General features: G+C 55.6%; 1 protein-coding gene across 1 annotated transcript in view; it reads right to left on the reverse strand.

Annotated features, from left to right (window-relative positions):
- ARHGEF17 (Rho guanine nucleotide exchange factor 17) overlaps positions 1-14,705 on the reverse strand; it is a 55,756-nt gene that overhangs the window by 12,409 nt on the left and 28,642 nt on the right. The window contains exons 2-3 of the mRNA XM_069471010.1: positions 6,975-7,052; positions 1,476-1,658 (exon numbers count right to left, since the gene is read on the reverse strand). Coding sequence (XP_069327111.1) covers positions 1,476-1,658; positions 6,975-7,052 — 261 coding nt within the window. The remainder of the gene's footprint in view (positions 1-1,475; positions 1,659-6,974; positions 7,053-14,705) is intronic.

Genomic DNA, 14,705 nt, shown 5'->3' on the forward strand with positions numbered 1-14,705 from the left:
CATTAGTGGTGTTTCTGGCTCCCACAAGGCCTCAGAGTCCTTCTCTCTAAGGTGCCAACTATCCCTGCCTCTGCACACAGCAGGGCGGGATGTGCAGCTCAGGGAGGAAGACAGCCCTGCCCAACCACCCCCATCCTGGGCCAGAGCATGCTGGGCTGACTGCCGCCTGGGGCCCGGGCTTCTGCCACAGTCTGTGACCAGCATGCAGGTCCGGGCAGGGGGCTGAGCCCAGTGACGCTGAGGGCTGGAGATGTCAGCACTCTGTCCAGGCTGGGGTCCCATCTGGTCACATTAGTTTCCAGCTCAGCAGGGACATTCTAAGACCTTTTTAGGTTCAAGTCCCCACACCACATAATAAAAAACACATTAAAACACACCCACATCCCACAAAAATAGATATAATTTTCTTTTGCTTGTGAAGTTTTAGGAAAAATTTTTACAATTTTGCTTTTGAAAGTATGTGGCTCTGAGTTTGCCTTTGGTTTGCATTTGGCTGTGATGTATCAGTCATCATCATATATCCTTGGGGATTCTGGCAAAGTAACAAAATGTAACTTAAAGTTTTTCAAATGTAGTTCAATTCGTATACATGAATACTAAATTTAACAATGGAAGAAAACTGCATGCTATGCTTTACAGACGTTTCATTATATGTTGATTAGTTCTGCTTTTCCCGTTCTTTTTGAAATCAATGCCTTTTCTGAGGTCTCAGTCACTACTGTGGGAGCTTGACAAGCTTTCAGGGGAAGTCTGGTCCGTGATGACAGGGAGTGTGGGGCAGGGCAGAGCCTGGGCACTGGAGCAGGTTTCCTGAGGTCAAAGCCCCACCACTCACTGTGACTTTGATCAGGTTACTTATCTGTCTCTGCCTCAGTTATCAACTTTAGAATCAAGGTAATCATTGTACCTTCCTCCTAGGGTTGTTGATATATATAATCTACTTAGAATAATGCCCAACACATAATAAATGACAAATAGTGTCAGACATTATTATTAAAATACCCGATGGAGAAAAGAGCTAGTCAAGACTAGGTCAGGGTCAACAGCAAGCCCAGGTCCAGGGTCAGGATCAGGGCAGTTGTTTAGGTTCACGTAAAGACAGGGGTTGAGGTCGGTACCAGCATCCATTTGAGGTCTGGGTCAGCATCGGCACCAGCTCAGAGTCAGGACTAGGGTCAGATCAGTGCCAGCCACGGGGGCTGGGTCCAGGATCAGGGCAGTGTGCTAACCAACCTTGGGGTTGGGGTCCATGCCAGAGTCTGGCCAAGCTCTGAGGTTAGGCAGTGTCCAGGTCCAGGTCCACTTAGGGTATGGGGTCAGTGCCAATGTGTAGGCAAGTTCTGGAGTCAGATTTGGGAGCAGAGTCAGTATCCAGGAAGGGTGGGCTGGGGGTGGGAACCATGGTAGCATCCAGCCCCTTCCAGGAGGGCCCAAGCTTGTGGGGGCTGGCAAAAGTGGGCAGCAGGGCCACTCACCGACTGGACAAGCATGGCTCCCACCTTCTGCTGGGCATGCCAGGTCTGCACACAGTGCCGAACCTGCTCCAAGAACTGCTCGTGGTGCTCCAGGAGCTCGGGGATCTGGTCAAAGATCTCGTCCACCAGCGATGGGTCACACAGCAAGGAGTTCTCTGGCTGCTTCAGTGGCTGCATGTAGCCCTGAAGGACCCACAGGATCAGCACACATGCTCTCAAAGACACACGGTCCCCACCCCATCTGCACAGGCCCCTGTGGGAGTGTATGTGGATCACTGGGCCCACAGTTCACTGCCCTGCCTCCCCCGTCTCCCTTGCAAGACCAGGGGCTCTGGGAGGGAGATGGGAAGACCTATGCCCTCACGGCCCAGCCCAGGGCCTGGCACGGGATGGGAGTAAGGGGGCTCAGGAAAGGTTTGTTGAATGCATGAGCAAACAAAGCTTGGAATGAGGCAGCAAGATGGGGCTCCCTGGAAGATCACCCCACACTAACTCAGCGAAGATTTATTGAGCACTTACTATGTGCCAGCACTGTTCTAGGAACTGGGAGATAGCAGTGACCAAGAAAGACCAAAATCCCTGCCCTGACAGAGCTTAAAATCTAGTTGAATGAAACATATACATAAAAGAAATAGGAAAAAAAATCACATTTCATCAAATCTAAGCTGCACCATCATTTTTATTTATCTTTAAGAAAAAAAAGTGCTGCCAATTAAGTTATGAGATGCCACCGATTATAGGATGAACCCTGATTTCGGAGATGTTACAATGTGAAGACCATGTGTCTCAGAATGGACGCATGTGGAAATCACAGGGATGTTAAAAGGCAAGAACTGCTGTGAAGATGGGGGAGCATAGGAGGCCACAGGGGAAGTGGCTGGAGGCTCTTAGTGACACTCTCTGAACGTTGTGTTAGTTTTCAGATATGCTGGTCAGTCTGTGACTAAAACTGTGATTTTACCTCAAATCTGCAGGCAGTGAGGTTCTCTGAGCGTGAACAGCACGGCTCAGTGGCGGGCGCGCTTGCGGGGCGGGCGCCCTCTGCTGGCCCACACTGTCACTACAGGCCCAAGAAACGAGGGTGTTATTTGAAAAAGCATATGTGATGTTGCAATAACATTTATATTAAACATTTAAAAAATCTGGCTTGTTTTGTAAAACAAGCTTGAAAAAGTAAAGCTCAACAGAATCCTCTCGCCTAGTTGGGGATTCTGGAAAGGCCATGGGTGACAGTGAGGAGACAGGCAGGCAGCCTCCCTCGCATAGTTCTCAGAGCACGGTGGGCCGGCGCCTCAGTCCTGGGCTGGGTCAGGGTGGCTGCCAAGCCCAGGCCGCAGCAAAACTGCTCGCGTCCGGGTCCCAGTGCCCAGCACAGAAGCAGGCACACAGTGGGAGGAAAGGATAAACAGCAACTGGGAACTCGGTACGGAGCCTGCTCGGAGGCAATACCCGCGTTCGCTGAACAAATGCTCCCTGAGCAATGACCATGGTCGCCTGCTCGGCATTTGGCTATCTCAGCGCACAGGCAACCCCCCTGCGCTTGTGGGGCTCACCTGTGAGTGGGGAAGCACAGCAAGTCAGTACCTTACTACACACAGCGCTAGAAGGTGGTGAGCGCTACGGAAAGAGTAGAGTGCCAAGGGAAAGGGGGCTTGCCAGGGTGGCCAGCGAGAGCAGGGGTTGTTCAGCTGTTGAGTGTCAGCGTTGAAGACGGGCTCAGGGGGTGAGGGTGACACTGAGGAAAGGGTGTAGCCCCAGGACCTGGGTTCAAATCCTTCCTCCTTCTGGCTGCTAACTTTGGTATTTAACTTCTTTCTTCATTTTAAACACCTGGCCTGCAGGAACAATACTCATCACTCTATGGTGGCAGTGATCACTGGGAGGTACCACCAGGATGTGGAGTCCAGTCTCAATTTGAATACCACTACGCTTCAGGCAGTGTAGACCAGTGGGAGACAGGCAGGACCTAGAGTCTGACTGACAGGGTTTCAACCCAGGCTATGGCACTTTCTAACTCTGTGACCTTGGACAAGATGCTTTACTTCTCTGTGTCTCAGTTTCATCACCTGTAAAATGGGGGTTACAGTCAGGTTTATATGAATTAAGTCATGAAAAGCACACAGACCAGTGCCTGGCACACAGCAGGCACGCAATAAATGTCAGCTATTACTACTTACTAGATGGATGACCCTGGACAAGTTTCTTGACCTCCCTGAGTCTTGATTTCCTCGTATGAAGGAGAATGTCTACCTCATAAGGTTAAAACAAGGATGAAATGCAACTCTTTCCACGCACGCATGCAAGCACACAGAGTGGCAGGCAGCATGCTAAATTATACACATATCTCTCTTGTCATTTGCACTTGAGGCAGGTACTGTTACTATCCCCAGTCTACAGATGAGGAAACTGAGGAGGAGACTGGTTATGAACATGCTCCAGGTCACACAGCTGGTCAAGAGGTCGAGTCAAGTTTGAATGCCTGTGGCTTGGCTCTGGAGCCACGCTCTGGACCACAGGGCCAGACCTCAGTCCTCCCTCCCACACTCCACTGTGGGAGGCCCTCCCACTGCCTCGAGCAACAGTCCTTGGGTTCAGGCGACATCCTCCTACACCTTCACCCCTACCCACCCAACACTCTCAGTTTCGCTTCCTCCACCCACGGGTCCTGAGCACCCTGTGCTGGGCCTGGGAGATTCGGAGGTAGAAAGACACACCCAGGCCCTGCCCGCTCCCAGCTCTCCACTGCTCCTGCCTGCTGCCTGCGAACAGGCACAGTGGTGTTGCTTTTTAATCTTCTCGCTGGGAGATGGGTAAGATTAATGATATTTTACAGGCAAAATCAAGGCTCAGAGAAGTGAGGTGATTAGTCTGGCATCACCCAGCAAGGAGGCAAGTGACTCAAACCCTGGACTGTCTGATCCTAATGCCTCCAACTCTCACCTAGGGGATGGCAAAGGACCACCCCACCCCCAGGACCCTGCATGTCTACTCCTGCCTGGCATTCTGGTTGTGTCCCTCCCATGGCTTCCTTGTACATACGTTAAACCCAGCTCCACGGCCCAGCAGCCCTCAGGCCCTGCATGGCCTGGTCCTGCCTCCCTCTCGCTACTGCTCTAGGTTCCCTCCAGCGTTCTGATCCTTGTCCCTGCTGTCCCCTCTGCCCGGAAACAGCCCTTCCGCACTCTCTCACCTGAAATCCTACCCACTCTTCAAGTCTCAGCTAAATGCTCCAACCTCAGAGAAGCCTTCCTTGACCCCACACCAGGGCGGGCCCCTTCTGTTCACACCTCTTCATGTACTTTTTTTTAAAAACAGAAGCAATGGGGGCCGGGCGTGGTGGCTTACACCTATAATCCTAGCACTCTGCGAGGCCGAGGCAGGTGCATTGTTTGAGCTCAGGAGTTCGAGACCAGCCTGAGCAAGAGCAAGACCCCATCTCTACTAAAAATAAAAAGAAATTAGCTAGACAACTAAAAATATATATATATATATAAAAATTAGCCGGGCATGGTGGTGCATGCCTGTAGTCCCAGCTACTCGCGAGGCTGAGGCAGGAGCATCACTTGAGCCCAGGAATTTGAAGTTGCTGTGAGCTAGGCTGACGCCACAGCACTCTAGTCCGGGCAACAGAGTAAGACTATGTCTCAAAAAAAAAAAAAAAAGAAGAAAGAAAGAAAAGAAAAGAAACAGAAGCAATATATTTTTTCTGATAAAACGTACAAAATATAAAATTTACCATTTGAACCATTTTAAGTGTGCAGTTCATCACATTCACATTAAGCACGTCCACGCTCTTGTGCCACCATCACCACCACCCATCTCCAGTACTTTTTTTCAACTTGTAAAACTGAAACTCTGCCCCCATTAAGCACTAACTCCCCACCCCCTCCTCCCCCAGCCCCTGGCGACCGTCTTTCTTCTTTCTGTCTCTATGAGTTCGACCACGCTAGGTACCTCGTATAAGCGGAATCACATCTGTCCTTTTGTGACTGGCTCCTTCACTTAACATAATGTCCTCCGGGCTCACCATGTTACAGCACGTGTCCAAGTTTCCTTCCTTTTTAAGGTTAATAGCACCGTATGAATGTGCTCTGGGCGTGCGCTCTTGCATCACCCTGCGTCACGGGTAAGCTCTGCCTGGCTGGCTACCGTCGTCTCTGCCCCAGACCCGAAGCTCCAGCAGACAGGCAGGCCCTCATCGCTCGGGCACTGCTGACCCGGCCCCCACAGACAGCACTGCCCGCAGCACTGAAGGGGGCTCACTGTGCGTCTGTGGAGTGAGTGTGCGAACGAATGTTCTGGATGTTTCCAGGGCTCTACCTTCATCCTCTGCTCTCACTCTGCCTGGGTGGCCTGAGCAAACTCATCCTCCACCGTGACTGCCAGGCCCCAGGGCTTTGTGGGCATCCAGGTCCTGGACTTCTCCAGAACCCACACGTCTGAACCTGAACTCACCATCTTGCTCCAGCCGTGCTCCTCCTCTGTGCTCCACCTTCCCAGGCCGGGAGCCCAGGCAGCATCCTGGGCTTCCCCACCTCGCCCCCCGCCTCTAACCAGTCACCACGCCTGCCTGACCAGTCCACCTCCTGAGTGTCTGTCCCCAGTGCTCCCTCCCTGCAGCCTCTGTCCTCACCTGACCTCAACGGCCTTGGCCTCCTCTTCTGCCACCCACCTTCCCAGCCGTCAGATTCATGAAGCATTAATCAGGCACACACCTTCCCTGCTCAAAACGCTTTGCCGACTCTCCAGGTTCCCCAGCGGAGCCCACGCCCTTCTCCTGGTGTTCAAGGCTCCCACAGCGTGGCCCCTGCTGACTCCTGCAGTGTCACCATAGGACCAACCCCCTAGGCTCTGTGGTGGCCACATCAACCTCTGAGTGTGCCAGGCCTTCTCCTTACTTGACTTTGCATGTGCTGTTCCTGCTGCTGAGAAGACAGGTTTTGGGAGAAGCCAACACCTCCTCCAGGGAACCTTCCCTGAGCCCACATCTGGCAGTGCCCCTCGATGCTTCTAGAGTGCCCCATACGCTCAACTACGTCCTGGGCAGGATGAGAGCTCCTGTGGCAGAGGCTGGTCACTCTTACTCATCTCTATGAGTCCTGCACCTGGAACAGGGCCTGCACACAGCAGGTGCTCAGCATTTAATTCCACCCAACTAATATTTTGCCAGCCAATGAATAAAATGGAGGGGGCACACCAGAGGGGGTTCTCAGATCTAATCTCAGGCCCAGGGCTGCTGGGGAGGCGGGAGGACAGTGCGGAGGGCTCCTGCCCTGAGGTGGCCTGGCCTGGCCACTCTGTATTCTCCGCTGCCGAGGAGGGGGCTTCCTCCTCCTCCTGGGCAGCCATGTTCAGGGTTCTCCAGGGAAGGGTGGTGTGTCCCAGGGTCGTAGTTCTCTGGCCTCAGCCCCTTGTCTGTGAAGTGGGTTTGCTCATGCCTGTCTGACAGCCTCCTGGACTCAGAACAGTCGTTCTCAGGGGCCTGGGCCGTGACCTTACCTGCATCAGGGTGCGCAGTGACTCCACGTATGACTGCTCTGTGTCCAGCAGGGTCATGGTCACATGCTTCCGCATGTCCTGTGGGGACAGCAGCAGAGGGTGAACAAGGGTCTCGTTCCTCTCAGACCCCATCTCCTGCCACATGGGGCCCAGAGAACCCATCCACACTCTCTCCCTGGCCTTCAGAGCTTGCACTCCTGCCACCCAGGGCTCCTGGCTGTTCCCCCAAAGCCCTGGATCTCCTTCTGGCAGCCCTCTGCTTAGGTGCTCCCCACCAGGAATGCCCCCTCATGCCACGTCTCCAACAACCGCCTCCCCAGAGTTAGGCCCTCACTCCTCCACCCCCCCCCCCCCACTGCTGTGGGCAGATCTGGAGGTCTCTGGTTTACTTCTTGGCTCTCTGCTGGGGCTCGTGAAAAGGACTCCTAAGAAAAAATAACCTTTCACATCTGCAAAGGACGATGCCTCCAGACCACCGCCCACTCTAGCTGCCAATTCATAAAACCCTACCTTCAGGCTGAGTGCTATGGGGACATGCCCCACCTGGCTGGGCTGCACACCTCTCTAAGAGCAGACACTGTCACCTCCTGCTACAGATGAAGACACCATGGACCGGAGAAGTGACGTCAGTGTGAAGGTCACACAGCTAGGTGGTGACAGGGGCCAGCCCCTCTCAGATCAGGATGGACCCCAATTCTCTCATTTAAACAGGCTAACTGAGCCTTCTTATGCACCAGGCAGTGTTCTAAGCATTATGTTATTAAATACTCCCAACCACCCTGTGAGGTGGATGTTATGATATTATTATAAAATTATTCTCATTTTAAAGATGGGGAACAGGAAACCCAGATACTCATGCCTCCATCCTAAGGATGTGATGATCTGAATTACAGAGTCCCCAAGGGTCACCCAGCCTCTGCACTCACACCCCCAGGGACAAGGCAAGCTCTGTCCTATGGGAGGCTTTGCTGGATGCTGGCCCGGGAATGCCATCTCTGCCCTCAGCCCCCTGGCACTGAGCTTACCTGCTGCCGGTTCCTACCAGTCTCTACACCTCCGGCCCCCTCTCCTCCAGGAAGCATTCCCAGATGGCACCAGCGCAATAGCTTCCCTTCTCCAGCAGGGACTCCACTCTCCAAACTGGCCCCTCTAATCCCTACAGTGACGCTGGGCAAGGACTCTAACTGTTCGAGGTGGCTCAAGCATCTGTCTGGACCCTGCGTCAGGCTCCAGCCACCAAGGCCTGCTGCTTCGAGCAGACACTTTGCAGGAGGCAATGCCAGGGTGAGTGTCCATGTCAGTGGCATCCCTCCAGACCCCACCCCTAGGAGCCCCTCAGGGTAGGGACTCAGATTCAACCAGTGGGGATGCCCTGTCATTGCTGTGCCCAGGGCCCACGTCTGCTTGGTGGACCTGAGCCCCAGGCCTTGTCTGGCTTACCGGACCCAGCCACTGCTCATCCCTCTGCTTGTGCTACACCTACCTCAGGGACCCAAGGACTCAGGGACTCAGGGTTCAGGCCTGGCCCCCAGTGTCCTACAATGAGGCACACATGGAAAAGTGCGCTCCCATGCTCAGTAGGTTGGGTGTGAATGACACCTTCTGGGGGGCGGTGCAGGAGGCTGGCTTGCCCCTCCCTTGCCCGCCCTGTGCTCTGATGGGTGGGAAGGCACTGGGCCTCGCCTTAGGGCCCCCAGATACCAGACCGTCCATCTATCCTCCGTGCTTCTGAGGCTCTCAAAAAAACAGGGCAGCTTCCGGCAGGAGGCGGTGTAAGCCAGGCCGGCCCCAGGACGGAGAGCTTGGGACAGCACCAGGGCCAGGAGGGCCTTCCAAGGAAAGGCCCAGCCATGACATCCTGACCGACCCTGCCCTGAGGGACATCTCAGCACCTCACAGACGTGGTTTTATTCAAGCCACACTCAGCTCTGTGACAAAGGTGTGTCATGTCCCACTGCACAGATGCAGTGTCGAGTCAGAGAGGTGATGTGACTTGCCTTAGGTCACACAGCCAGTGGTCAGCAGAGCCAGGACCAGAGTCTCTTCAGCCACCTCATGCTGAGTCTTAGGGCCCCAGCACCCAGAGTTCTCTCCCATACTGACCAGGCAGCCACGGGCTACAGGGTCCCCAGCTCTGCCCTTACTGGCTGTGTGACCTTGGCGGTCACCTGTTCCCACATTCTTCTCTACTTCATACACATGGAACTGACAACCCCTCTGTCTCAGTGTGTGAAGGCGACAGGAGACAGGGCAGCTCTGTCCACACACGCGGGTCCTCGACGCCATTCTCATTCTACCTCAGTGAGGCTACACAGAGCGCCGGGCCCCTCAGCCACCCCTCTCTGCCCACACCCGTGGCCCGGTCAAGCCAGTGGGCAGTGAGGGCCAGGGTCAGGGAGGCTTCCTGAGAGGCAGGGCTGGCGCTGGGCCTGATGGCCGGGAGGCTGGGGTAACACAGGGAGGCTGACGCTGCAATGCCCGCCTCTCCCAGCCTCCTCCCTGCTGCAAAGCACAGTGGGCTGTCACTCAGCTGTCAGGTAAAGGCATGGAAAACAAGGCCAGTTCCCTGTGACTGCATCGAGCACCCCTCCACACGTGCCCACACACGGGCATAGTGTATGTGGGGGGGCCGGGGGGAGGACAAGGGAAGCAGGAGACAGACAACGCAGCTGTCAACCAGAGCAGCAGGTCCACCTGTTCCGGGCGGGACAGCCCTGCAGGCACAGCCTGCCCACAGGGCCCCTCACCCCTCAACAGCCCCATCCTCTGACCCTCACTACACAGGGCACCGAGGTGGGGACGGGGGTGGGGTACAGCAGGAAGACCAAGGGAGCCTCTCCTCCTAGTGTGATTGGGGCATCACGACCCGAAGACGGAGACCTTGCCAGCATGAAGACAGAGATACAGGCACACAGAGAGAAGCCATAAAGGCAAGACACGCCACACAGAGACAAAAAATGCAGCCAAGCTGCCCAGCTGAGAACCAGGCCTTCCAGCCCAGAGACTCGTGCTGTTGAGACACAACACAGCACAGGAGGGAGGACAGAACCACAGCCCCCACTGGAGCTGGCAGAGTGGCACCACCAGGGTCCAGGCCCAGAGACACACACAAAGACATGGAAACAGCCCCAGGAAGCTGCCCCCAACCCCACAGGGGAACACACCCTGCGCCAGGAAGGGGGACACCACTGTTCCCACCACAGCGTAACACCTCCAAGGCCTAGCAGTCCAGCAGAGGGAGAGGATGGCACCAGAGGAGCAAACCGGCTATCCCCAGCACATACACCTGGGAGCTGCCTCCAGCTGAGAGGAAGGCCGGAAAAACCTCTCCTTCCTGCGCCTGGGGACCCAGGATGCCCCTGGCAGCAGCCTCTGCTTCTACACCGACCCATTTCGCCAGCAGGGTGCCACCAGGCCTTGACTCTCAGCGCCCTGCCAGCCACACCATCCGTTGCCAGGGCTCCTCGCCCTCAATCTCCCTGCCCTCATCGCTGGTCACAGAGCCTCCAGCCCCGTGGCCCGGCCCTGCGCTCCATGCCTGCCCCAATCTCTCCTGGTCCGCTGAGTTCTATGCTGTGGCCCAAGTCCCTGGCTGCCCCTCCCCTTCCCCCATACCTGGGCCTCCCCCGGGTCCTCCGCGTCAGCGACGCTGCCCCCAGCCCGCTCCTCGGTGGGCTCCCCGGAGGTGGCGGCCGGGCCCAGATCGCGCATGTCTTCCAGCGCGATGGTGAACTGGGCCAGGGTCTTCACCATCTGCAGCATGCGGCCGGCCCGCCGCCCGGGCGGGGGCGCGGGTTGGCGCAGGGTCTGGGGACACCCCCTTCCACCCGCCTGGCTCCCTCAAAGGCTCAGCCCAGCCGCGGCAGCGGTCGCGGTGTCAGTTCCAGCGTGGATCTGAGCGCAGCGGCCCGGCCGGCAGGAAGCGGCGCCGCTGCCTCCTCCGCGCAGGGAGTGCGCCGGCGAGCCCCGCGCGCAGCGCCGCTGGGGGAGGGGGTCCCCGCCCTCTCCGCGCCGCCCCGTCTCCCCCGACAAGCCACACGCTAAGGGCCGCGCACCCCTCCCCCAACACTGCGGGTCTGCTGGCGGACCCATCCCCCACGCCAGGACACAAGTTGGCACACATTGGTGGACAAAAGCGAGTATATGCCGTGACATGTGCTTTCTGTCCACACCTGTACCCAGTGTGGGCACACACCGAACGCAGATTCCCAGCGAGCATCCACGGAGGCACGCACATACCTACACTGAGTAGGCCATGTGCATGGGACCCTGCCCTCCGCCCTTCATCACTCTGCGCAAGCGGGTCAGGGTCAAGTGCACCCACACAGCGTAGTCCCACACAGACCTGAACCCTGACACACATGAACCTGACCCATCCCTGTGCGCAAAGACCCGTGCTTTCGTGTTCACACAACTATGGCCAGGCAGAAACAGGCACACACGCCTCAGCACAGCTATTCAGGGATGTGCACACTTACACATGCCTGGAAATTCCACACTGGCCTCTGACGAAAGGCAGGAGACTGCCACCCAAAGGGCCCACCTTAAGTCACCCCATCCCTACCCCTACCCTGCCCAGCTTGACCTGTGTCCTGTACCTGCCACAGTCCTGTCCTCTCCACCTGGCTCTGGCACTTACTGCCCCACACACCAGAGTGTACTCCGGGATGTTTCCAAGCAGGATCCTCAGAACCTACTTCCTCAAATCCCAGAGCGATGGCAGAACCCATCCCAAACCCATTTAATCAGACTGAGGGGTGGGGGTGCTCTAATGCACCCTGCAGCTGTGCCTCAGCCCTGGCTGACTTCATGTCCCCTTTAGTGTCCTAAGGGCTCCCACACTCATCAAGCCCCCAACTGACTCTCGTTCCCAAACCTGCTTTCCCCTGGGTTTCCTGTGCAGGGGAGACATCCTGACCCCATCACTCGAGCCAGGCCTACCTGTCTACTCCTCTCACCCTCTCGCTTGATTCCAGCCACTTCTGTTATAACTTCTAGAAAAAGATCATGCTCTCTCCTGCCTCAGGGTCTTGGCCCATGCCTTTTCCCTCTCCTAGGAATGCTTTTTCTTTTCCTTCAAGACCAGTCTCCATGCAAACATCACCTCCTCAGGGAAGCCCTCCCTGATCCCCAGATTAGGTCATGTGCACCTGCTCTGTGCTCTCAAATATTCTCAGTTTTCCTCACCTTAACCAGGTATCACAGTTTATAATTATACATTTGAGCAACTGCCACATTGAAGCCCATTTCCTCCCGGCAAACTATATGCTCCCCGAGGGCAGGGTCCCTGTCCCTTTTGTAAGGTAGGGCACTGCGGACATAGTGGGTCTGGCTAATAAGCAAGCCCCCAATAGCTCTTCCTCCTCCCTTCTCCCCACATGCCCCGCAGTCCCTGACTGGGAGGGAGACCAGCCTGAGCAGCTCTCAGCTCAGGCACCTTCCCTAGCATCCCCACGGCACAGGGTCAACCCCTCCTGCTGGCCCCTGCAGCCTCCTGTGGTCTCACTGGATTTCCTGGTCCAAACTGGAGGCAGAAGAGGGCTTAGCGCCCGCTTGGAGGACCGTTGCTTCTGCTACGCAGGGACAGAAGGGTGCTCTTCTCCCGCTCCTCCATTCAGCCCAAACCAGGTGGGTCCACACCCCCATCCAAAGGAACCATTCCTCATCTTCTCCTGAGAGGGCAGGCCATGGGCCTGGGCACCACTGGCCTCCTCAAAAAGTCCAAAACATCAAACATTAAAATTTTAACTCCCCCAGCCTGGGCAACATACTGAGACCCCATCTCTAAAAAAGAAAAAAAAAAAATTTAGCTAGGCGTGGATGGCTTGAGCTTAGGAACTGGAAGTTACTGAGCTATGATCAGGCCACTGCACCTCAGCCAGGGTGACAAAGCAAGACCCTGTCTCTAAAAAAAAAAAAAAAAATTTAACTTCACAATAGACAATCCCTAAACAGCCAACAATGAAAACAGGCACAGAGAATTCCAAGAGAGTAGCAAGATGAAAACCAGTGTGACATCAATCCCAGAGCTGGGAGCACAACACAGACAAGATGCAGGGATGCTCCCGGGGACTGCACTGGGGGGTCGGAGCCTGACACTTGCTACATGTTTGGTAAGTTTGTCCTGTATAAATGAATGAACCGCCAGTGAACTCATCTGTCTCCCCTGGGGTCCCACAGGGCTCAGAATAACTGTTCAGTTAGTTTGTTGAGTGAACAAATGAATGAAGGCATGAGTGTGTGCTCCGTACAAACCCTCTTTCTGGTCCTGCTACAGCAGTGGTTCTCAAAGTGTGGTCCCTGGACCACGAGCTTTAGCATCTCCTGGGAATGTGTTAGAAATGCACATTCTCACATTCGCCACACTTCCTACTGAATCCAAAACTCTGGGGCAGGGTCCCAGAAATCGGTGCTTTGACCAGCCTTCCAGGTGATTCTGATGCTCTGGCACCCAGAGACTACAAGGCCTGGAGCCTGCCCAGCCACCATTTCCAGTCCTGGGGCAGTGGGTTCTTGCCAAGCCCCTTCTGTCCCTGGGTGGCAGAAGCAAAGGTCCTACAGGTGGTCCCCAAGCTCTCCCTGCCTCCACTTTGGACCAAGCAATCCAGTGGGTCCACCTGCGTCTTATCTGATAGACTGTGGGCTTCTCTGGGCACGGGGCCTGCTCCTCCTCTTCCTCCTCTCAGGGCTGGTGTGTATGCGGGGTAGGGGTCAGGACAGCCAGCCCAGTTGGGTGGTGGTTTTAGAGGGAGGGTGGATAGGCCCATGGTCCAGTCCACATAGCCAGGTGGACTGGTGGTCTGAGGGCCCCACCCTGGCCCATTGCTTGGTCACTATAGATACTTAACCCACATTTGGCTTTCTGTTAGAAATGAATACCTCCTCTCCCGTCTCACCCTCTCTTGAACTATCCCACCTAGAGGGTCAATTCCTCTGCATGGTTGGGAGGAAGTGCGTAGCTCAGGATCGTTAGGGTCCATTTCCTCACAGCTCCAGCAGTATGGGACCCTGCAGAGATGAAACCACCTTTGCTAGCCTCCCAGAGCTCCCAGACAACGCACAAGGCTTCTCTCATAGGGCTCAGCAGAGGGAGTCACCTCTGCTTGGGGGAAAAGCAGGCAGGAAGGGCTTCCTGGAGGAGGCAGGGTTTAAACAAAGTCCCCAGGTCAAGAGATGCAGAGGCATGTGGGTGCCCAGAAGGCAGAGTTCACTGGAGGCCCCTGTCACAGAGAAGGGGGCAGGACTTGGTGCCAAAGGCACTACTTGCCGCTGCTCCTTCATTAAGGGTGGCTAATTAGATCCAAGCCTGTTGTCATGGCAATGCGGGGGTGGAGTGGGGCGGGAAATGAAAGGAAACAGGAGCACATGGGTTGGTTGGTTGCTTGGTCAGGGTCTCCAGGGATCGCCCCACAAGAGCACAGGCATCAGATCCCTTCAGGATGAGGTCAGCTGGGGTGGGGCTGAGGGCACCAAGGCACCCTGTATATGCATGGTTCTGTTTTTCCTTTGAGCTTCTGTTTTGGGTACTGATTTCATTTTTCCTTTTGAGTATGTGCAGTTGTTTAAAGTAGGTCTGGCTCAGAATAGTTTTTGTAAGTGTACAAGGTGCTTGGTGAAGGCCTGCCCAGCCCTCCTCTCTATACCCCACACCCCACCACAAACACCTCCTCGCCCACCAAAAAGGGGAAGGCAAGAGACAGAGAGGGGAAAAGGGCTCTGCCCCACAAGACC

The sequence above is a fragment of the Eulemur rufifrons genome, chromosome 6, assembly GCF_041146395.1.
Source record: "Eulemur rufifrons isolate Redbay chromosome 6, OSU_ERuf_1, whole genome shotgun sequence".
NCBI lineage: Eukaryota > Metazoa > Chordata > Mammalia > Primates > Lemuridae > Eulemur > Eulemur rufifrons.